The sequence below is a fragment of the Semicossyphus pulcher genome, unplaced genomic scaffold (assembly GCF_022749685.1).
Source record: "Semicossyphus pulcher isolate SPU_LCO1_2020_fin unplaced genomic scaffold, fSemPul1.0.p SCAF_22, whole genome shotgun sequence".
Lineage (NCBI taxonomy): Eukaryota > Metazoa > Chordata > Actinopteri > Labriformes > Labridae > Semicossyphus > Semicossyphus pulcher.
The window spans coordinates 8,502,262-8,527,712 of NW_027211696.1; the positions used below are offsets into that span (position 1 = coordinate 8,502,262).

A 25,451-nucleotide genomic window follows, 5' to 3' on the forward strand; every position below is an offset into this window, starting at 1 on the left:
ACATTAGATTGATGTCTTAGCTGATCATTGTTAGCGAGTGAAACTGACTATTTCGGTCATAGAAAACATTCCAAGAGTGCCGAGACATGATTTATGTGGCTACAGTTTCGCACAATTATGTCACTTTTTCATAGTTTACATTCTTTGTTCCTTAAATAGACACTTGGTGCTACATGGTGCAGGTGTGTAAAGATGACTGGCTGAGAAGTTACACCACAGTCTTGCATCAAATTTCATTAACTTTTTTAACATTTTTCTTAAAACAAATGTTAAAGAAAGAACATTCATATGAGCTCTATCATTACAAATTTGAAAACATTTCTATCAAGGGATAAATAATGTAGCCAATAATTTAGCCAAACTGGAATCACACATTAAATACCATTATTACACAGCTGTGTTAATTACTTGATTCTGATTGGTTAATTGCGGCATTCCGAGCTGTGTTATTTCTTGATAACAGACTGTTGTTTGGGAGGACAAACTGTAATCACATCAATCCGCCAAAAGAGGGCCGGTAAATTTGACGTCAGTTTGTTTACAGAGGGGAAATAAAAGACAAGAGACAAAACAGCGGAGAGAAAACAATAAAGGTTAAACGATGCAAAAACTGTAGTCTTTAACAGAGAGATCTGCAAAACTGAAGACGGCACATGACGTAAACATTAAACAGAACACAGTACGGGATACGGCGGTGTTTAAAGACAGTGACAGGCAACCATTCACCGTGTCTTACTTCACCACCAGTGGAAATGTTTCCATTGAATGTGAGTAATAACAGCTAGGTTAGCTTATTTTAACGTGAGTAAGAACAGCTAGCTTAGCTCATTTTAATGTGAGTAAGAACAGCTAGGTTAGCTTATTTTAATGTGAGTAAGAACAGCTAGGTTAGCTTATTTTAATGTGAGTAATAAGAGCTAGGTTAGCTTATTTTAATGTGAGTAAGAACAGCTAGCTTAGTTCATTTTAATGTGAGTAAGAACAGCTAGGTTAGCTTATTTTAATGTGAGTAATAACAGCTAGGTTAGCTTATTTTAATGTGAGTTATAACAGCTAGGTTAGCTTATTTTAAAGTGAGTAAGAACAGCTAGGTTAGCTTATTTTAATGTGAGTAATAAGAGCTAGGTTAGCTTATTTTAATGTGAGTAAGAACAGCTAGCTTAGCTCATTTTAATGTGAGTAATAACAGCTAGGTTAGCTTATTTTAATGTGAGTAATAAGAGCTAGCTTAGCTCATGCTATGGATGCAGCTCTCACTATGAGTGTAGCGGACTATTTGTAAACGGAAAAGAGAAAGATAATCATTTATGAATTAAAAAATAATTTTCAAATCCATACATTGTGTCAAATAATTGATTTTGTAAGTAAAAAGCTGTGTAATAAGTGGGATAATGTATAGTAAGCAGATGGTTATAGCGGTGGAACCCCTTTAGGGTGAGACTGCTCACCCTGTCTGCTCAATATACAGCATCCCTTACTTAAATGCAAAAGTAAACACCTACAGTCGTACATTACCCAATGTGTATGGTTATACAAGGGCTGTTACATCATTCCAATAGCTGGAGATACTGTAATGTACAAAAAGTATCCACTTAGCAACACCTAAGTGTCACATACCACGCAGCCTTTCCGTACATTGTCTAGCCAAAAGGGAACTCAGTCATTGATGCGAATATGTTTTAGTTGTTTCCCTGTTGCTAGGTGAGGGGAAACATGTTCTCATCGGGGAGGAAACTGACTTTGAGTTCGTCAAAGTGCTCTCCCCATCCTGTCGCTCCACTGTGCTGTAAATCGTAACAGTGCTGTCCAGATGAGTCTGAATGAGTGAAGAGCTGTTGTGTGTTTCGTGACAGATGGAGAAACCAGGTTTTCCTTTCGGAGAGTGTGGTCTGAGGATGTCAGAGCGGAGAGTGGTTGCGCTCGCTTAACATAAGCTAATACAGGAGATTTCATGGACAGAGAATACTGAAGTGTAAGAGTGTTGTGATAGTTATTTTGACTTTATACTTGCAGCTGCTGTATGACAAGCAGTAATGAGTGAATTTTATGAGTACTTTTTGTTCTGCTATTATGTGACTGAAGGGTGCCGAGCAGCCAGCAGTCAGCTCCACCAGCCGGCCGTGGGAAGTCTCCTTAGGAAACTATGATAATTGTTGTTTATTTATTGTCATTGAAATATGCAGCGCAACGCAATGAAACTCCACTCCCCAGAGGTTGTGGCTGGCTGCACCTGGTTCCAAAAACCTCAAAGACAATCAACGCCACTACAGCTCTGCAATTTAACCGTTTTCTGATGTTTTACGCGAGAACTAATGTCTGCTCCGACACCACAAGAGTGTTTTAGTGTTTCCCGCTGTCTGTGTGTGTGTGTGTGTGTGTGTGTGTGTGTGTGTGCCTAGAAGATATATTCTACCTCCAGCTTCTTCTTCTGGTTATATAACCTTTTCTTCTTCTGCAGCCTTGTTTTTAATCATACGTGTTTGACTCGGCAGTATATAATACAAGTTTTCTTTTTTGCCCTCAGGCCAATTACTCCAGCTTAAAACAACTAAGCTAGCCAACCTCGGGTTAAATCTACAAATACTCTCATGCATGCTCAATGTACACCCAGCAGGTCTCATGGTATATAACCGGGTGAAGCAGAGGACAATCCAATATCTCCCACAGCCCCCTCTGACTCCTGGCTGCCTTAGCCAGATGTGGCGTGGTGGTCGGAGGAAAAACAATAAAGGATGGGGGCTTGTTACAACGCTTGGACCTGCATTAAAAAGACACTTTAACTGCAGTTGCAGTTTATTCTGTTATGGTTGCTGCGTCCAGAGATCTGACCTTAAGAAGAACTCCCTCATTATGCTGCTCACTTTATACATCCATCTGGTCTTTATTGAGGTTGGACTACTAAATGCAATTAAATACAAATTGTAATATCTTTTGTCTCATCCCTTGGTTAACCTTTATTCCACAATTCGCAAGCCAAGATGAGCACACATGACCAGAGAGTTTCTGCAGAGGCGCATGGAAACGAATGCCATGAATGTTATTTTGACGCATGTGACTTCTGATATAGACAAGCACACAGGGCTCCTACTCGACACGTGTACCGACACAGGCGCTACGAAGTGTCCAAGCAAGTGACAGCAGCAACAGGCCGTCCAGTTAAATGTTAATAAGCTGTTAGTCTGGAAACAGCAGCCATGTTTCTGTTATTGTTAGCTCTGTCACTGTTTTAAATCACCGTCCCCTCTTCTGTTCTTACTCTGTCCGTGTGAGCCGTACTTAAAAGTTAGATTTCCCACTTAAGATGCTCATTTTTGTTGAAATATGAGGTGGCCGTGAGAAGAGGGGAAACACGGGAAACAGGAGGGTCCATGCGCCAGACACAAGCTGTGAGTTTTGCCACCGAGCGGACGGGCCGGCTGCACAGAAAAACACAGAGAAGAGTTGTTTTCCACACCCGCTAATTTCACATCCCTCTGTTGGAGTTTTTGTTTTGCTTTCCTATGTTTTTTTTTTCTTCCTGTTTTCCTTCTTCTTCTTGCTTTGCTTCAGATTTTTATGCAGCGGCACAACTGAGAAAACATAGAGTGTTTGCCAGCTTTCCTACAGAGCTTCAACATATATAAGTTAGAAACGAGAGGACTGATCTGATTCAGCTAAGTTCTGGGAGAACGTATCGTCTGCGTGACGATAATAATGTGTGTGAATTCAACCCATATTTAATCTCCCACATCTAATATCTCTTCTTCGATCTGACTCTGAGCCTGCTTTTAATATGTTAGGGTCCAAATGATGTGTATCGAAAGCAGTGACAGATGCTTGGAGTCCGAAGGTTATTGCATCATGGAACTTTTTGCTGCAAATATAAAGCTACTCTTTCGTGCGCTTTTTCCTCCATGTTAAAAAATACATATGTAAATCTATATCCTTCAGCTTCTCCATCATTCAGTCAAATGCCATACGCCACACTGTTTCTCTTGGCCCTCTCAGTGACAGGGGCGGGATGGAAATGCGTCAGCGTGCTTCGCCCTCAGGCGTATTGCTCTGGTTAACCTCCTCCTTCTCTTATTCTGTGTGTGTGTGACAGAATGGGTGCACGGACAAGTCTGTGTTGATGAAAACCACACTCAACAACTTTCTCTTTCCTTACTAAATACACGCCCGCTGTCAGGATAATTTCATTATTTATACCTCACACTTACATATCAGCTTTTTTAAAGCTTTATAGTCTAAACATTCGGTCCATAAATAAATCTCCCTGATATCAGCATCTGTAATGTAATAAAAAAGGCATGCTGATTAGATTAGGAGGAACCAGCCGAAGCGTGTTCTAGGCTGAGAAAAGCCATGACTGCATCTTCAACAGGAGCAGGATTACTCTGTGTTAGGAGCACAAACAGTAGCACAAACTGTGATACTGTAACATACAAGATACAACAGAGTTATTACACGTTTATTACACTTCATTTCACAGCTATATGTTCAGATAATATTTCTTATTATAGTTAGTTTTTATATCATATAGCACCATGGTTCTCAACTGGTGGGTCAGGACCCAAAAGTGTTGGAGGCCAGACCAGTTGAGAACCACTGATATAGCATATATGTATGAATCTATAGACTAGACATTACTTTAATCAGAACAGACTCAGATTTATTTATTATATATTTATGGATAAGTTAAATTAACGTTGTCCTAGGGAGACGTCTATAAAAAGCACAGATGAACATATAGAAACTGAAATAACACATAAAAAACTACATTCCCCACACATCTCTTCATTAGAAACACATACTTGATCTTGTAGTTGAAGTTGAATCTGAATTGTATATTGCTTGAATTCAGTTTGAATTTTGAATTCAAATTCATGTATTAGAGCGCTGGTTTAGTGCATTCCCATATATAGAAGCCATGTGGAGGCCTCGGATTCAACTCTCACCCTCGGCCCTTTCCGACACTATCCACTGTCCTCTCTCTAGTCTCATGTGACCTGCTACTTCACTGAGCATTTAGCCTTTGATAACCTTTGACCTGGCCTGATAACCTGTAGAATAATAATAGTTGATCCATGAAACATAAATGATTACAGATTTATCAGAGCACAATGACATGATCGATGTCATTTTTGCTCTGCTTATATTTAATATATAAATGTCTCTTGTAACTTCCAATGTTGGTTTGAACCTTAAATATCCAGTTTTATGATGAACATTTGAAGGCATCACCATACCCAGATTGACAGGGTGGGCAGGGTTTTGAATTAGCCCATGCACAGATTATTGACGGGCTATTTTACGCAGCCATTCCAGGTAAAAATGAAAATATTGATATTTGGCGCCAGCATATTGATAATTGTATTGCACGAGTCAGGACGATGATATATTGCCGTATCAATATTTTGTCCCACCCCTACCACAGTAGGTGTGTTATACTATCCATCTAAAAAGTAGAACTTCAAACGTAGCTGACCACAAATAGGCCTTACGCCACAATGACCAGTTGGCGTTACAATATTGTCCACTTAAATCGAGGTTAACCTTGTACATGCACATTTGGCTCCAAAAAGTACATTTTCGTTCGTGGGCCCACACACTCAGTCAGTGTTTGTCTCTCTGTCACAACACAACAAAAGTAGGTCCAGCTCTGCAGGGAGCGGGACAGCACAGAGGGGCTGAGCTGAGCAGATGTTCGCAGGACCACCCGAGCAAGTGTTTGTTCAGTTTGCTGTGGGAAAAGACAGATAGAGAGCGAATCCGCCCAGCTCGGAGCCACCGATGGCAGACGCACACTGCCTCATTGTAGACTGGGTCCTGTTTGTAACGGAATGTGCTGTTTGATCTCTGGACCTTTCACTGTTTCCCCTGGCACCGCCTGCTGCCTCTCCATAAGCATGTCCAATAATACAAGTACATCGGAAAATAAGCATAGTCTATATTAGCTGCTGTGTGGAAACTGTAACTGGAAGTATGGGCACAGATTAAATCAACATCTGGCGGGAGGGTGGGGCTTTTTTTATTAACCCCGCTGCCAGGCTCAGTGAAGAAGGAAATATGTGAGAGTTTGTTGATTGTTTTCCTAATATGGCAGAGAAAGAGGGACAGCAGCAGGACATACCACAGCTCCTGGTGCAGAACCAGCCCTGCTGACTCACTGTCTGCCTTTTTTTCAGTTTTTTTTAATGAGGAATTAGGGACACATTGTCTGCGTGTCTGGACCAAATATAGGACACAGTGTTAACAAAGGCATCTGTCTGGAGTGTTAATGCTTTACTAATGGGATCATTTTAACACATTTAAATTACCTGACAGGCCCAAACAGATGCTTTATATATGACATGAAGGGGTGTATTTGAATGTTTGTTGGATATTTACTGATTTCTATCCATGATGTCTGAAGAGAACACGCAGTCAGACCCTCCTCCCCGCCCACGGGGGATACAACTGTGGCAGCTGCGGCACCAGTCTGCACATGGATGCAAATCTTTAAGTAAAGCAACTTCACACATACTGGTGGCTTTGCATATGAAAACATATAATTACTGTAACCTGTTACAGCTCAGTTTGAACATCTCCTGCTTTCCAGGCTGCCATTTGTTATTTCAGTGCGTAAGAAAAACTATTTCCCAAGCTTTGCAATGTTTGAGATATGCCATCTATAACTGGAAACCTTATTTATGTATTTATTTTGCAAATCAAACCTAAGTTATAACAGGCCAGGAATGCGGTTTTATTTTGAAAATCCCCTCTTTTGGGGATTTTTTAGGGCGCTCTCACATCCAAGATAAACTTGTGTGTCTCAGACAAAAGAAAGAAGAACAAATAAATCAAACTTTGGAGTAAAAAATCTTTTGTGATAGAAAAAAAAACAGCCAAAAATGTTCCATAACATAAATGTAGTTTACTATATCAGTGACTGTATTTATAGATGGACGACACATCTCTATCTGCTCTCACTGTATGGAATTGATGCCAAAATAGCCCACCGTGATAGGCGCTGCCATCATGCGATGGTGACTCATTTGGAGCCAGAGTTGTGCAGTAGAGATCGACGGGTGGAGTCGCCGTAGCCCCCTCCGCTAACCAAAACACACAATTACCGAAAATAAAAGCAAGGATCCCGCATGTTGGCATGTTGCAGCATGTAACAGCACTTGGACGTAAATCAGCATGAACTAACTAACTAACTATAATGACAGAAACCATGTTTTAGAAACATTTATTTGGCGTGTATTTCGATTTTATAGTTTGTCCCATCTGTTAACATGGAGGAGGCGGGCTTTATGACCTATACTGCAGCCAGTCAGCAGGGGGCGCTAGAGATGTTTTGGCTGTACATTAAAAGATTTCACTGCTGGTGGTTGGATGTTTGATGATGATGTTTGATTTCCAGTGGAAATGCAGAAAATTGTCACATGTAGTTTGGGTGGAAGTATTTTATTTGCTCCTTTTTAATTCACCGAAACAGAAAGCACATTTCGCTGGAGGAGATGCAAAATGATGGAGACAGAGTGGATCTCAAGAGGCCGATCACTGGCATGTATTTTGGAGGGGCCCAGGCCTTTCTGAACAGAATTTCACAAGGCACTAGAAAACATATTTAACACTCGTCTCCCCCTGCAATTTTTCACATTACTTTTAGGACGTGCTGATTTTCAGGCAGGGTGACCTGTGGTAAAAAAAGGTGATGGCAAGGCACTGGTTGATTCCTGACCTCCCCCGAAATACAGGAGTGGATTGATAAAGTACAAAGACTGTATAAAAAGATGGACAACATAACAGCTCCCTAAAAGTGAAGCAATTAAACAATATTGTAATCTTATGAACGGCTGCTACAAAGTTGTTGTTTGTAGTGTTTTCATAGTTTTCTTTCTGTCTTCGCAGACCCTCCAGCACCCCTAAAAATGGAGTCCCCAAGGTAAGAAGCAAAATATTCACATAAATATTGTATATTTACTGCATTTCACATTCACTAAGCTCCATTTGTATCTCAGTATTACACCACTTTATAAAAACAGCACGCTTACTTTGCCCTTCTGAGATGATGTCAGAAACCAGATTGGCTCGGCATGCTGACCTGAGAGGCCACGTTTTATAGCACCTCTTAAACTTGTATGACACAGGCATGACTCTCATTCAGTGTGAATACACAGCTCATTTTGATGTGATTGTTCTGCTTTGCTTTTTTACATGCATGAGTTTGATCGTGGATTTGTCGTGTGTGCATGCTGTGTGTCTCCACCTTTCATCCAGGACGAGCCTCAAGAAATCATAAAGCCCGTCCCCATCACTCACCCCGCCCCGAGCTCCACATACACCAAGCCATCAATTCAGTCCAGCCCCGCTTACAACAAAACCGCCCGGCCTTTTGGTGCGGGCGGCAGCGCGGTCACCGCTTCTCCCACCCCGGACGCCCCTAAAGTAGCCACCATTCCCTCCGCATCGTCCGCTTTCACGCCGGCTGCTCCCTCTCAGCCACAGCCTCCGTTTCCGCTGAAGTCGAGCCCGGCTACCCCAGACTCAACTCCAGCCAGGCCAAGCTCTGGCCGCTCCACCTTCACCTCTCCTTACTCCTCTTCCTCCTCGTCTAACTCCTCCTCTCCAGCTAGAGTGACAGCCCCCTCCTCCAATCCTAATGTCCCACAGTCCTCCGTCTATAACACACCCATCAACCTGTACTCCAACTCCAATGCTTGTGAGGTGGCTATGGGGCAGAGACGGGGTCTTTTGGAGAGCCAGGGGCTGTCAGAGAACTTCAATGGGTAGGTACCATTCATCATGTTTTCTGTTACATGGTCCATCTTCTATATGAAAACTTCAGTACATGCGACAAGCTCACTTTGGTGTAAGTTAGATGTTCCAGTACCACTTTTTCTTTCCCTACACCAATTCTGATACTTAGACTTGAGAATTAGCCAATATAAACTTCCCCTCTGCTGCCACTGTGATCAGAAAATAAATACATTTATTTTTACTACTCACCCTGAGTGCATGTGAGATGATTGCTATCATTGTTAGCATTGCCTGACTACGTACACTTAAGGTATTTCCACCTCGAAACAAGCTGAGCTAACATTAGCAGCAGCTGCTTGTTGTCCATCCTGACGTCCTGTGTCCGAAGATGATTGGCGAAACACTGATTTTGAACATGCAGCTGGTTTGGTAAATGGTAAATGGACTGTACTTATGTAGAGCTTTTCTAGTCCTCTGATCGCTACATGTCACATTCACCCTTTCACACACACACACACACACTGCTGGCAGTGGCTGCTATGCAAAGTGCCAGTCTGCCCAACAGGATCTAATTAAGCATTCATTCATACTAGCTATGCAGCCTGGTGTTCAGTGTCTTGCCCAAGGCCTGCACGGTGGTGCAGTGGTTAGCGTTGTCGTCTCACAGCTAGAAGGTTCCTGGTTCGAATCCCTGTTCGGACGTGCCTTTTTGCGTGGAGTTTGCATGTTCACTCCGGGTACTCCGGCACAGTCCAAAGACATGCTCGTTCATTGGTGACTCTAAAATTGCCCGTAGGTGTGAATGTGAGCGGGAAATGTTGTCTGTCTCTGTGTGTCAGCCCTGTGATTGACTGCTGATCCGTCCAGGGTGTACCCCTGCGACCTTGAACAAGATAAGCGGTATAGATGATGGATGGATGTCTTGCCCAAGAATGTGTAGACTACAAGAGATGGGATCGAACCGGCAACCTTCTGGTTGCGAGACAACCCACTTGTCTACTGTGCCACATCCGCCCCATTAATTTGCGTTTTTTAAAAGTTTTAGTTGTCTTAATTTGAAATTTGAAAAAGGTACAGACTTAAACTTGTGATGGGAAAACAGTAATAACTGACACTTAGCTAGCTTTGAGGTTTATTGTTACTATTTGCTATTAACTCTTAATTTACCTGAAGTAGTTCTTCTTTGGCACTCTAAAACAGTAGTTGCTAGTGCTGTTTTGAAGAATAAGAAACAGGTAGATATTTTATTGGAGCCCATAAACTATGGTGTGGTATCAGGGCATCACCTGACACACTTGCTTGTATCGGATCTGCATTTTAGGCTGTATTTACAACACTGTAATTCATATAGGAACAACACTAGTGTAAGTGAAAGTATTATGTTATACCTACACTGTGTGCTTCAGTCAGCAGGTACACAAGATTCCCTTCTGTTCCTTCTTATGCCCCGTTTCAGCCCCCAATATGCATCTAATTTGAAAAGCCAACACTGAAACAGCCCATCACCCATGTTTTCACACAGCTGCACACAAGCAAAATCCCAGGCATGCTGCACATCTTGTTCAAATCTTCCACAGGGCAACTGGAAAGAGAACAGAGTCTAGACAACATGCGAACTGATGCTACTGCCCGCCTATCTCTAATCGACAGTGGGCTTTGCAGCTCTGCCAAACACGCAGCCTGCCCATCAGGCAACTGCTGGTGTAACACTTGTTTCTAATTAGCCTGAATCCTGGAAGATCTGCGCTTTTAGGGACCGGGGACAGAGCTGGGTTCGGCTAGACCGAGCTGCATCAGGAGGGATTTGGCTCGCTGGTTGGGTTACAGCGAAGTGAGGGAGGTTTAAGTGATTTGACATTCGTTCTTTACTCTGGTTCACCTGCAAAAATAGGTCACACAGATCTGTTTTTAATTCGCAGAAGGCTACACACTTAGATACTTAGAAAACACACCCATATTTACTTGTCTCTTAATTGTCTTTTTTTAATCTAAACAAGTTTTACTGTGTAATCTTTTCAATCCTTCTCTTGCCTGAAACTCTGCGCTGCCAGCTTAAAGGTAGAGTGTGTTCTTTGCAGCATGTATGTGTGTCTTCTCTGTCCCGACCTGCATGTTTAGTGTGTCCTTTCTGTGGTTTTCTTTAAGCACATTTCTCAGAAGGGCCTTTCACATAGAGAGCATGTGTTCGGGACTACTTTCTGTATCTCAGGCTGCTCTATTCATGCTCCTTCTTGGCTTCAACCCTTTTCCATTTACCCCTTCTTTTTGCCCACAGGAGGAGGAAGAGACAGACACCAAGTTAGTGCTGTGAATGATAATATATGTGCCGTGCAGTAGCTTTCTAACTATGTGGAATGTGATTACAGCCTTCACATCTCTCTGGTTTATGATTACCAAAGGCATGCGTGCACCTCTTTGAGCTAACCGCTCACAAACCTCACGGCCGTGCTCATCCGCTCACTGTACATGCTCATTTCACGAGGCCCTGCAAACACCCGTAAATAATCCATCTCCGAGACACCACAGGACACCCACTGGGGGTCAGATCGCGCCGCTCGTTCATATTCCCAGCAGCATCAGGCTGTGTTAGCTAATACTGTATTTACATGTAGTCGCCCCGCTCTGCATCTGCTGCCATTGTCAGTGTGTTTACTCAAGGCGGGAAAATCACTGCTGAGTTTATTCTGCTCCGGCTAGGAATAGCCTGCCTCTCATCATCCTTCACCTCGACTCACCTGACACACACACACACACACACACACAGAATAAATAATGCACACACTTGGACTTTAGACATTTGACTCACAGTTTGGACCCGTCCTTGAACTAAACTGAGCATGTAAACACTCCACATAAATGTTATTGCATACTAGAGTGCAGTCAAATTATATTAGAAGGAAAAAGCACATCCTGTCTTTAAGAAGCACATTACTGCCACCTTGTGGTTGGACGTAGTAACTGTCACTTTCATCTCAAACACTCCCATGCAGTCGGTGTGTTTAATTTCACCATTTTAGCGTAGTAAATCTAATAACTTTCCACTTCTTTACCGTTAATAATAATAATAAGATGAATTATAGTTTCATTATCTGGTTTTCTTCTTCTGTGGTTTCCCCTTCTGATAGTGCGCCTCAAAGAAGTCTTAAGTAAGTAGGTCCGAACAGTTTCTTGACTTTAAAAGAGAAACAGTTTCGTGTCGTACATTATATTAAGCAACTAACTTATGAAATTGTGACTCTTTCTTGCGTCTTCCTCTCTGCCTTCTCGTGCTCGCCTGCAGAACTCCACCTCCAGCTAAACCAAGGAGGTAATTGTGAGACATATAAGCAGATAGTTCACACTTGCATAGTGCTGTATATAGGAGTGTTGTGTGTGTTTGTTGTTTCTATAACTGTGAGTTTGTGTGTGTATAAACCGGATCCAGATACGCACTAAACGGTTAATATCTAACAATGTAACAATTGTTGATGTCATGGTTACCTCTTCATAAACATAGACGCTGTCCACATCTATAACCTCATTATTATTTGGTTGATCTGTCTGTACAGGAAGCCATTTGAGGAGCCTGAGAATCACGCGTCTCCTCTTAGCGATTCCAGCAAGAAGCGTCTGATCGAGGACACGGAGGACTGGCAACCGAGAACCGGCACCTCCCAGTCGCGCTCCTTCCGCATCCTGGCCCAGCTCACCGGCACTGAAAATGGTGAGTACCAAGCTCTGTAATAGAGACCACTGTATAAAGACTAGCCTTAAAGTGTTGGCCAATGACCAATATATATATATAGATGGACGACACGTCTCCATCTACTCTCATTGTACAAAAGTGAAGCCAAAATACCCACTGTGATGGGTCATTTTGAGCCAGAACAAACACTTAACTTACCGAATAAAAACAGCAAGGGTCCCACACGTCGGCATGTTTAACAGCAGAACAGCTTCTTGTGTTGGCCTGAAGCAGACGTTCAATGACTGTAGTGACTGTTTTAGTTACGTTTCTTCTCCCCATTCGTCCTCTACTCTGCTAATCAGGAACAGATCATCTGCAGGAGCCGTATTTGTCAACAGAGCTGTCAATCATCCTTTTTACAGCATCAATTAAAAATAGACTTGTCAGAAAAATGAACACTTGGACGTAAATCAGCATGATAAGAACTAACTATAATGACAGAAACCATGTTTGAGAAACATTTATTTGATGTGTATTTTGATTTTATAGTTTGACTCATGTCCCATCTGTTAACATGGAGGAGGCGGGCTTTATGAGCTATACTGCAGCCAGTCAGCAGGGGGCGATAGAGATGTTTTGGCTTAACTTTTAGGGAGCTGTCATGTCGTCCATCTTTTTATACAGTCTATAATCCCATTTCTTATTTTAAACTCAATTCCCTCTTTGAATAAAAGTCATATTACACTTCTTACAGTCACAGTAGTTTAAAAGCTTTCACCACCGTATGATTTATCATATTATTTATAGCACTGTTGTGACTGTAAGTGACATTGATGGTTACATGAGCAGGCTGCGGCTTTGGGCTTCCCTCTCAATACGCTCGCGGATGAGTTTAGCTGATTCAAAATGACATTTACAGTTATAACATATTAAAATGAAGTAAGACGAGACATTCGTCTTTCATCCTTCTCTCTCCGTGACGAGTGATGTGACCAGACGGGCCCGGGAATATGTGATGAGCTTCGAACGTTTGATGTGAATCCGGGCTGTCGGTGTGTTTCTGCAGCTGTGAACAATTGAAGGGATAAATGCAGGAAGTCCCATCGGGGTTCAGCTTGAAGGGATGGCGGTCACACATAATGTAAAACAAGTTTGAAAAGCATTGTTTTTAACGTTGTTTTTCTCCTTCTTTGTTGCAGAGCAAGCTCCAGAAAACAGCGGAAAGAAGTAAGTGGTTCTTGATGATTAAATCTGGTATGTGTTTTTGAGTGTTTATTCCCTCTCCCTCTGGATTCCTCTCGTCTTTGAGCAGCAACTTGTGTTATAGCCGTGGAGATGTTACTGTAACTCTTATTTCTTAATCAGATTCAGACCTGGCCCTCAAACTCCTCATACAAGCATCTCTGCGAGCCTCTAATCCAGGGTTAAACCTCCGTTTCCCGATCCTGTGCTCCCACAGTACCATGCTTAATTAAAGGCTTAATTTGCAGCAACCACATCGAGAGCTCTTATAAACTAAGATGACTGAGAGGAGGCGGCCGTAGACTCAACACGGGCTGTGATTTTTTACTTCTGCTCTCGTACTAAAGTCGATTTAATCTGCAGTAAACACAGTCTGCCCTCCGCAGCACATCATCAGCCAATCAGCGTGTCACTCACTGGAAACTGTGGGTAATTAAGTGGTATTGTGGGTAATAGCGGCGCTGCCAGAGGGAGATTCCTGCTCTCCGTATGTTAGCGGTATTTAGTTTCTTCCTAAAGAGAGCAGAGATATTAAACATCTGTCCTGGGTTATAAATCAAATCACATCTGCACAAACAAAGCCTCTGCTTTATCTTTGCTGCTATTTTCCACTTACCCGTCCGTATGCTTCCTTCACTTTCCTCCTACAGTCTTAACTCTCTCCCTTTTTCCTCTCTTTCTCCTTCACTTCTGTCCTCTGGGGGCGAATCAGAGCGAGCAAGCTGGACCCAGAAGTTATAGGACACAAGTACAACAAGCTGAGAGATCGGCATCACGATGTGTCAGCGCGGTTGCTGAACGTGTAGTCGGCGAGGTTTCAGTTTGTCTTGTTGAATGTTTTATTTATTTAATTTCGACCAATGTTACACTTAAATTAAGTCATCATTTGGCACAATATAAGAAACATACTGACTGCAAAATTAAACAATAATAGTACAAAGGGAATGAAACATGATTCAGCAAAAACCCATGCAAACAAACTGTGTTATAAAAATGGTTTTATGCTACATTTTATTTGTTATTATAATGCAAATTGTAAATGAAACGCATGCATGTAAAATTAGACGTGTTCTTAGTACTACAACTTACATACTTACTCTGTTGCATTGTGTGCACATCTTAGCATCTCTTTCCTCTTCCTGCTTCCTGTAATCGTATACTTTATTCTTCTGAGCGTGTCTGTCTTTCCATCTGTTCTCTTCACTAACCTAAGCAGTTTTATTTGTCAGCTTTTAAAAGAAAAGTTCCCTCAATAAACTGTTTTCTTTCTTTCTGCTGTTGCTTATTTCTTACTTTTTATTTCTTCTTCTTCTTATAGCGCCAAATCATATTTTATATTATTTATTTATTTAACCAGGAAAAATAACTCTTGAGATCAAAAATCTCTTTTCCAAGAGGTTCCTGGCTGACAGGCAGCAGCACAGAGCTCCTGACAAACAATGAGCAGCCGCTGTCGCTCTCTTCACCGCACACACACACACACAGGTCGCTTCTTTAAAAACGGCCGTTTATTTCTCGGGCATGTTTCTTTCATGAATCCTCTTCTGTAAAATCATCACGCCTTCCTCACGCCGTGGGAACTACAATTGTATAAAAATAATACAAACGCATCACCAACTTATACAGGATACATGACCTAGCATGAAACAAATCATGGACAAAATGACATTTATAAATATAAAACAAAGACAAAAATAGTGAAACAAAAATACCTCGTTAGCCGCTTGTAGTGAAAAGAGGTTGCAGAATCCTTAATAATCCTTAATAAGGTCCTTTTCATATCCGCTCACGTTTTCATTGTCCAGTGCATCTACTGATTAGGTCGTAGTGGTAACAGAGAAAACCCTTAGTTCCTATACAGACACATATAAACAACAGACCAATGCACTCCCTGTTTTCCGGTACTGTGTGATACAAACAGATATAACCACATCAGATTTAGATTTTAACTTCACATCAAATGAATTAATCTATTTATTTATTGTATGAAATTATGGTCAAATCAATTGTGAATCAATGATGGATTTATTATCATGAACATAGGTTATAATGCAACGGCATTTACAGCCGTACATACAAACATAAGACAGGATACATACATGTAAAACCAGTCAAACTTCATGTCTAAAACAACCACAATCATATATACATATATATTTAAGGCAAACATCTACAGCCAGATGTGTCTGCCTCCCTGTTATTCAAGATCACCTTAAATAAAAACATCCAATCAGACAAGTTCCTTTAGTTCCAGGTCCAGTGCTGTTGAGATTACAAATACATATAATCAATCACAGAAACAACAGAGCAATAAAATAACTATTAAAACAGTTACAATTTGAAACACAGTGGCTAGAAAGTCCTAAACTCTGCAAGAGAGGGACGAACTTTAACCTTTACAGTGTGTTGAAGGGCTTTCCATGAGCCCGGGGCATGAAGGGAGTAGTTGTGCATGAAGAGTAGAGAGTAAAAAGTTCATGCAGTTGACTTGTTTGAGCATTGAGGAAAAACGTAAATCCAATATGAATCAGTTCTTCTAAACAGTAGGTCATAGTTCTCTAACCTTGGTATAATTCAGCCTCATACCTGGTCTTGTTATACATCATCCAAAGTAATACATGTGAGGTTAACATGCTAAATATAAACACAGTATTGTTCATATTCTATTAAAGATCTCGGGTTTCTTATCATTTCTTTGAGACATCATAATAATTCCTAGTTGCTGGCTAATGTACTCAGTGATTGTGTCGCATTTACTAGTGAGGTGATTTCAACAGAAACGCCTTACAAGCATGAGAAAAAAATGAAGCCATAAATAAGTGGCTGTGTTAGTAACATGCATTGTGCTGTAGCAAAACAAGCCAACACATTCAGGTTAACAGCTTGTGTACTTGTTGGTGCAGATCTCCTGCTAAACTGGTTCAACTGGGCGGCAACAGCACTTCTTTAATGGCTGCTGAGCAATCACGTATTCATTTGTTTGATTGGGATCTACTGCGCTCCTTTACACTACTCACATTATTCACTATTTATAAGGGATGCATCAGATGTAGATAAAAAAACAAAGAATATTTGATCCTGGATAAATAGAAGAGAGAGAAAAAGAAGTATGAAATCTTCTCTTGCTGAGAAATGCATGTAAAACATTTTCAGCTTTTCTTTGAGTCTGACCTCTGCGGCTCACAGGAAGGATGGGGACTAGGAAGGCTGGTGCTTCTTATTTTATACTAAAATATACTGTGGCTCTGCCATGTGAAAAGAAACGACTGTCTCATGAGGACAAAAGAAATAAGCAGCACTATAATTATACAAGCAGTCATCTCTGTAAAGTATGGAGAGTCGGCTACATGCACAGAAGATACGATGGCATCCCCAGCTGTAATTGTTCCCTCATGTCGGTAATTGAAAACCGTATGGACAGCGGGCAGCGGTGCGTATCCTTAAATTGAGAGTGCCCCATAATTGTCGTGATTGTTTGCATGTGTCACTGAGATTTCAACCAACTGGATGTAAACATGAACCTGCACTCGGGATAAGTCTGTGAGGGAGGCACAATCTGACTCTCAGATTTCTTTGTTAGTCAGACATGTGACCCAATTTGTAGCTAAATATGTTTGAACTGCACAAAAACACCACAAACGATAAGAGGTGAGAGCTGTGACCGGTCTTCCGACTTAAGAGAGGATAAAACAAAGAGTGTAAGTATTTAATAAGAATGTGTTATAGTGAGTTAATATATGAATCTGTATATTTGTTTCCTAGTGAGGCACTTGACGTAACAGCTCCCGCCGTGCACACCTCGCCCGCGGCGAAAACATTCTCCAAATCTCCAGCAGCACCCAGGAACGGCAACGTCGTCCCTGCTTCGGCCTTCAAGAGCCCAGTGGCGCAGAACAAGCCCTCCTTCCAGCCCGGCGGTCCATCAGGTAGAGATGCACACTTCTGTTATTTACTGCCTCTGACACAGCTATAGCTCTGCCTCTGCCAGGAACACACAATTCATGCGGTGTAGTCGCGTCTTTCGGCCCACAGAGGGCAGCCTCGTGTCTTTAAATCGCCGCTGCTCCGCTCTGACATTTATTGCCGCTTTAGCGCCTGACACTAAGCCATTTAAGATTATGAGCCCTATAAAAACCAGAGGTATTCCGTTAATGAGCTCAGATTATTGGCTTTTCCCAAGATCCCCTCGGTTAAATAGATTGTGAAAATGAGAATTATGTATTTTATTTTGTGTGAAAGCAGCTCTTTAAATACGGCGAGCCCTGCCACGGGACCCTGAGGTGGTCAGGGTAAATATTTGCTGAAAGGCATCAGTCAGGGGTCATTATTAGGAATACTTAGACACAAGTCTGCCCTCATACATGAACAGATGCACTATGTGCCCTGCACGCTTCCCAGGAGGCCCTTAAAGAACGGCCTGCTGAAAGGTGCTGCGGGGTGAGAGCGGGAGAGGCCACAGTTAGCTCTCTGTGTGCTCGGTTATTTATCAGATTAACACATACTTCACTTCAAGTCAACAAGCACCAATCTCATGGTGTGGAATGTGCTGCCTGACCTTTACATTCATTAATAAATTTGACTGCATGTCTACATATGAAAGAAAATGATGTTGTTTGAAGACCTTTTTTAAAGATACTATAATTATATTTAAATGTGACACACAGCGGCTTAAATCCAGTGTGTCATTCGCATTACTTTCCATCCGTCTGTGTCTGTATTTCCAGCGACAGAGCAGACAAAAAAGAGATTTTCAGTCCTGCTGTGATTCAGTTTGGACGTCTTCTCGTGTCGACTTCTTCTCCCCTTATCTTCCTCACGCAGCAAGACAGCAGCGACAAATCTCTCTTTCACTTCTGTCCTATTTAACGTGGCTCAGCCCTCAGTCTCTGCTCTCGCCAAATGATCCGTTTAAAGTGACGGCTTGTCAGCATCCGGCTGTCCGTGCCAGCTTTCAGGCTGGCACGGACAAGCTCGTATCGGGAGAAACATTTTGCTTCTGCATCAAGGGAAAATACCTTTAATGTAACAGAAGCAATTATGACTGTTATGCTTTTAAGCTGTTATGGGTCATGATGTTTTTGACATGTGTTCATTGGTATTTCTTCCTGTCTTTCGTTTCTTGTGCAACAGACTCGAGGCTAAACTAAAACATGTTTAACATGGTTTTAAAAGAGTTCATCCTTCTTTTATATGTATTGAGTTAACCATTAAATAAGATTATTTTCCCCAACTTGTAACTCTCCAAATTTCCCAAGATGTAATTGCTTTCTCAAAGCGTTCTCCATACCGACGCTAGTAGAGTCCTAGTTGAAAATTAAGAATCCTTTAGGGCCTGTGTCCACTAACGGTGTTTTTCTCAGCGCCTATTTTCTATACAAAATCAATGCAGTTCAGCGTTTTCCACGTTCAGCCTCCTAAACTCACAAACGTCCTCGGCGTCAGCTGATTTTTGTCACAGCGCTCCTTTTGGAACACCGGCGTGCTCGTCAGTGTCACTTCTCCCCCACCAACCAATCATAATCAAGAAGGGGCGGTACCTACCATATCAACTTTGTCAACAGCAATGGCGGAGGAGAACTATTAACTATTTCAACTGAGAGCACTGCGACAAAAAACAGCTGACGCTGAACTGCATTGGTTTGTATAAAAAACAGGCGCTGCCAGCGCAACAAAACAAGGCTGTTAGTGGACACAGGCCCTTATGCTTTTATTTAATTTTAATTGTTTGTTGGACTTTAATTACCAAAAAACAACTCCGAAAATATTGCAAGTCTTTTTAATTTATAACAAGATCAGCTCTTAGATTAAATCGTAACAGACATTTTATCCCTCACACGTCTCCATCACACTCAATCTCTATTATCCTCCTTCTTCTTAAACCCGCTCCCACAGTCTCCTCACATCCCCGCGAGTCCTCCCGCTCTGTTTATTCAGTCCGTTTGCTCCGTTTCAAGGAAATGTAGGGAGCACTTGTCCTCTGACCTGCCGAGTCTTTGATAACAGTCCTCTATATCAATAGTGTCTCTGTCCCCGCTCCCTTTACCCTCCAGCTCTCCCTCTGAGGGCGGATAGCGCTGACCTCCGTCCTGGATGCGTCTTTGCTCTGAGAGAAAGAATGACACTCTGTGCATCCTCTCCATGTGTTTGGAGATGAGAGGAGGGGGATTATTTTTCCAGGTGTCTCCTCTGACTCTGGGAATGTGGTGTTTCCCTCGGTGGGAAAAATTGATCCCTTGTCTGTGCTGGGTCGGGTGGCCCTGCCCCACCCAGCTGTCTCATGCTTCAGGCGGTTAGATATCATCGAACCGTTCCTGTTTATTATCTGGATGTATAAATAGTTTGCTTTATTGTGGATTCATTTCAATTCTTGCAACTTCTTTAATACCAACCCTTTATTCCCCTGCTGGTTCAGGTTTTCCTAAGGGTGGAGCACTTCCTTCATTTGGCAAAGTTGCCACTCCTGCTCCCAAAGGTCCAGACCGCCCCACCCCACAGCCGCACCCACAGGATCTCAACTCTCTGGTGCAGCAGGCCGAGCACATCCCCGCCGGCACCCGCACCCCGATGTGCAACAAGTGCAACAGTGTCATCAGGTAAATAACACCAGAAAAACTACTACTTTACAACTTAAAATCCTTAAATCATTTCCTCACATCCTCTCCTTCCTTGCGTTTTTTTCTCACCAGGGGCCCTTTCCTCGTGGCCATGGGCATGTCGTGGCACCCCGAGGAGTTTAACTGCGATCACTGCCACTCCTCCCTGGTGGAGCATGGCTTCGTGGAGGAGAAGGGGCAGGTGTACTGCGCAAACTGCTACGAGCAGTTCTTCGCTCCCGCCTGCGCCCGCTGCAACCAGAAGATTCTGGGGGTGAGTTTTTGGAGTTTTCTTTGTTTAATCTCAGTACTGAAAACTCTTTACTCTTACTGAGGATAATAACAGGATGAATGCTTATATTCACTTCAACCAGCTGTTCCTCATTTATCTTCTCTCTGCAGGAGGTCATGAATGCTCTGAAACAGACCTGGCACGTGTCCTGTTTCGTCTGTGCCGCCTGCTACCAGCCAATCAGGGGCAGCGTGTTCCACATGGAGGATGGACAGCCATACTGTGAACAAGGTAGAGTCTATAGCCTATAACAGTGAAACACATGTTGTAAAATATTTAATGCCTCTAAACAAATAATGTTCTCTTCACTCAGACTACTACAGGCTGTTTGGGACAAACTGTCACGGCTGTGACTTCCCCATTGAGGCGGGAGATAAGTTCCTGGAGGCTCTGGGATTCACCTGGCATGACACCTGCTTTGTGTGTGCGGTAAGTCGAGGACACAGTCATTAGCCCCTTATACACCGCCACTTCAAAGCGAGATTATTACGCCTCTGTTATGTGCCGTCCTTTATGTAAAACAGAATGGTGAGGCAGAACGGTGAGGCAAAGTCGTTCCACCTAGCGCACTTTCCACTCGGTCCAGTGTAACATAGCAAAGGCTGCATGACTGCGGGGCTTCTATACAGCGCTGAGGTGGAACTGCAGTGTATAAGGGGCTATACACAGCAACAACACATGGTCAAAAAACAAGCGAGTAAAGTGTGAATAACAACACATCTCTGTATCTCTTTGGCTCTCTCCACAGGTGTGCTCCACTAGCCTGGAAGGTCAGGCGTTCTTCTCCAAAAAGGATAAAGCGCTGTGCAAGAAACACGCACACACTGTCAACATCTGACCTGCCTGGGACAGGGCGAGGATGACAGTTTACAGCAATCAATAGATCAGTCTGTGTTAAATATTTTCAGAGTTTAAACTGTACTTGTAGTAGAATAAGATTGGGTCAGAGGTTCCACTGTAAGCTTTAGTTTTGTCTTCCTATCGGTTTAATAGATCCGAACATGCAGGAGCACCCTGCTAGTTAAATATCTGTGCAAGAAGGTTTCAGACGTGTTCTCACAATTGTTTTTTTTAACTTGTGCTGGAGGTGAGTTAAGCTCTCGATGGGGCATTTTTGCTTAACACAGAAAACGATTTTTTTTTACTGCGATGACCTACTGAGCCCCTCAGGGGTCACATACAGTATTAGGAAATACATATTGAAGTGGAAAGATACTAGAAGTTATTATAGTAGCAGAATGAGTGAAAGAATTATTTAACATTAGGGGGAAAATATTTATTACTCAGTATGAGTTCAGGCGACAAAAACTTCAGGCATCTCAACTTGAGAATAAAAATGGGAATATTTTTTATTTTTTATTTTTTTTGAACTCATGAAATGAGCAAATATTCCCAGCAAATAAAAGCACAACAAATGTGTTGCACTGTGTGTTAATTAGACATCACACAGATCAAGTTTCATTGTTACTGCATCAAATATATGCAAAGATATAGTCCCATAATAGCTCAACGTCCTGTCCTTTATGTGTATATTTTGTTACACTTATAGTTCAGGGGGAAAATGATTCATGAGAAGAACATGAATCTACTTCATTAAACTAGTTCCAGACCTTTAAATACATATAATTTAAAATGTATTATGATTAAATCTATGCTAATGTATTTGTCATTGTTTTCCTTAAACACTGCAGAAGTGAACCCTGCAGTGTGCCTGTGCTTTGGCCTTTTTATACCATCAGGTTGCGTCATGTTGTATTTGTGTTCACTGATGTTTTTTATAATGTTTCATGAAATTTGTTCAATTAACAAAAATAATGTTAATATATATTTCAGTCTCCCTTTGTCTCGCACAACTTTTTAAAGTAGAGAAAAAACTGTCTGAACTTATGCATTGGATTCTCAATGGACAAAAATAAGCAACTATCTTACTTTCATTTCAATAAAAGGGTAAACATTGAATCAATGCTTTTGAGTGCGTCCTTCAGCCTTTCAGCACTTGTATATCCTATTGTTAGCGGCTGACGCTGCATTGAATCATTAAAAAGCTACTCTTCCTCCTGCAAATGCCTTGTTTGTGTTTTGTGCAGACGCACTTTTTATGCTTTTGTCGATATGCGGAAAGCATTGCAGCAAATAATTGATGCACGTAAAGTGTGTTATAAATCTGTATTTGTGACAGTAATTATTCAGCATGCAGGCAGACAGGCACCAGCATGACCTGCCTCACACTTTACCTGAAGCAAGAGGGGAAAAGTACGGAACACAAGGAAACATCCGCGTGCACAAAGTCACGTAGTGCATTTTGTATGATTCTGGAAAAAAAGGCAGTTTCATAGGAAACATATTCAATGTTAAGTGAGTTTTTATTGCCAGTGTTTAGACGAAAGTGTACCTGGATTTTCAGATCAGCTGACACGTGCACTTCCCAAACACGTCATAGGGGGGAGCTGTTCGCAGGACGACTCTACATTTAACAAGACTCAAAATAACGCGTGGGACACTTGGTGGAAAGTCTGTTCACAAGAAAGAGGAACAGAGGCGAATTAAAGACACCACGGTAGAGTTGAAATCTAACTTGGATCTTGTGGAGCTGCTGTTCAAGCGGACAGGAGACGGTGAGTGCACTCTTGTCTTTCACATTAGTAGGTGTGTTGTCGGGACGCCGTTTGAGCTGCAGCATTAGTACTACTGTGTTGTACTCATCAAGCTCTCCTCACTTGAACCAGAGGGATTCATAGTGTGTTTTTTGTGCTGCTGTTCTGACACAATTAAAATGTAGTCTCTATTCTCTGTCCGTGCTGTGTTTGACGCTGACAGCAGCTGCAGGCGATCAGCAGGAGCCCCGTCAGTGTTATTACCAGCGGAGTGTGTGATGTTGAAAGTGATGAAGATGATGCTTATCAGTTGTAGTTGTTGCTATGATCGCCATTCATTGACTATTAACATCTGATCTGAGGGAGTAAATCGCTTCTAAATTGCGTTAAGAACGATAAGATGATGTTGAGTTCAAGGACTATTTGAATAATTGGCTTTTAGAGCTCTCGCTGCCTTGTAATTACTTTAAACATTTATAATGTAGTCGATTAAACAATGACGCCTTTCGATCTCATCACACCATCCGAATTATGTGTTCAATGTCAGTCCAGTTGTTTCTTAATACTTAAAAAATTGTCCTCTATGTCAACTTAAAAGTTGAATCGTCAATTTAATTACATTTGATCTATAAAATGCCCCTTAATGCACCTTGTAGTGAAATAGTTTCTTATCCTTTAAAGGTCGGGATTAAACTTTAAATCTCAGCTTACTTATTTACATATTTTATTATGATCAAATGTTTCGAGAACTCGAGAAAAAATGCTCCAGACACAAGTTCATACAGTGCAAGAAGAAAAGGCAATAGTACAATTTTTACTCCCACTTTGTGCGTTAATGTCTGGCATTGAGCTAAAGCCTCCATCACCACTCAGTGTATAGTGGCATGGGGTCAATGGCAATATTTGACTGTTGACTGCCTGACACAAAACCTCTCTGTGCGCTGCAGTCGATCACTGAGCGATGTGAACCAGAGCTGATGTGTGTGACATCGCTGAGCTCCTGATGTTTACATCAGCATCTCAGAGGCCAGAGGGAGCCGCGCACAGCAGGCTTCACCTTCTACTGTGTGCCTGTGAATGCACCACCAATCCTCCAGCTCTGTACAGCACAGTGAAGCTCATTGAAGCAGGTTTTTTTGGGGGGGCTAATATTAAACACAGGGAGCGATCATGCCTCTACCCACCACCCAGGCCTTGCCCCGGCTCTGCCCCCGGCAGGAGGAACGCCCGTCATTAGGCTAACATGATGAGGATGGCATGAAACATGAGGGTGCATGGCAAGGCAGCGCTTTGTGGTCTACCACAGACTCAAGCTGAAAGTGTTTCGCTTGTTAGACTCCCTGGCACTGATGGCTAAACCAAATGTGTGTGCATGACTAAAATGTAGCAACAATCGTCTTGTTAGGTGCAGTTATGGTTCCACATAAAGGCAGACTGTCTGTGAAAATACCTGTACGATGATGGAGGCCTCACAGTACTCTGTATAGAGGCTAATATTCATGCGGGGAAGTTTGAATCTAAAACTGAAAGCACTCAAAGAGAAGAGAATTTCTGTGTTTGTACTTGAAGACGAGTTAATGGACTTTTATCCAGCGTTGATAGAAACCACCACAAATGGGAAAGTGCAGGATGCTAAGCGTTATATATTTAAATAATATGGAAATGTGGCTGCAGAAAAAAACATGAAACAATCACTGTCTAACTAACACAAGAGAATCATGGGTAAATAGCCCTATACGTTAAAAAGATGTTATTTTAAACATATATCAACACAAGACCCAGATCTCTGTAGAGACTGGCGTAACTTTGGGTTTGTCCACAGGGCTAAACTTAGCAAGCTGCGACCCTTCACCCCAGTTTCCTCCCTTTTATAATTACAGGAAATGAGTTCAGCCAATCAGAGCCCAGATATTTGGTGCATATTAACAAGCTGAATAGGGGCAGTATTTGAAGAGACAGACAGGTAATGACCAAGTATGTGGGATGTGGGGGAGAGGTTCAGCAGAGCCTGCAGCAGATTTCTGCTTAAAGCAGAAGGAAAGTTTTGACTGCATCACCTCACACTCCAGCTTTAAGCAGTCAGTCATGTAATATGAGCACAGTGACTGTCAGACAGGCAGAAGAAAATGGAGGAACGACAGTATTTCAAGAGACAAACTGTCACTGATACAGATTCAATGTATTTTCCAGCTGCCAGGTTATTAGATGTTTTCATGATTTTCTTAGGTTTCATTCCTACACACACGCACGCACGCACGCACGCACGCACACACACACACACACACACAAACATATCTGTGCACATACATACTGATGAAGAAGCAACTTAAAGACTG

General features: G+C 42.1%; 1 protein-coding gene across 4 annotated transcripts in view; it reads left to right on the forward strand.

The window, feature by feature from the left end:
* pdlim5b (PDZ and LIM domain 5b) overlaps positions 1–22,576 on the forward strand; it is a 44,137-nt gene extending 21,561 nt beyond the window's left edge. For 2 of the 4 annotated variants that reach the window (XM_069673213.1, XM_069673212.1), the window contains exons 4-13: positions 7,879–7,912; positions 8,248–8,756; positions 12,276–12,430; positions 13,594–13,621; positions 17,399–17,562; positions 20,049–20,229; positions 20,323–20,503; positions 20,632–20,752; positions 20,835–20,950; positions 21,270–22,576. In XM_069673213.1, the coding sequence (XP_069529314.1) occupies positions 7,879–7,912; positions 8,248–8,756; positions 12,276–12,430; positions 13,594–13,621; positions 17,399–17,562; positions 20,049–20,229; positions 20,323–20,503; positions 20,632–20,752; positions 20,835–20,950; positions 21,270–21,359 (1,579 nt within the window). In that variant the 3' untranslated portion in view covers positions 21,360–22,576. Of the gene's footprint in view, positions 1–7,878; positions 7,913–8,247; positions 8,757–11,002; positions 11,026–11,852; positions 11,874–12,007; positions 12,035–12,275; positions 12,431–13,593; positions 13,622–17,398; positions 17,563–20,048; positions 20,230–20,322; positions 20,504–20,631; positions 20,753–20,834; positions 20,951–21,269 lie in introns of all 4 variants that reach the window. The other 2 variants (XM_069673214.1, XM_069673215.1) reach the window with 2 other exon arrangements.
* Positions 22,577–25,451: the final 2,875 nt, after the last annotated feature.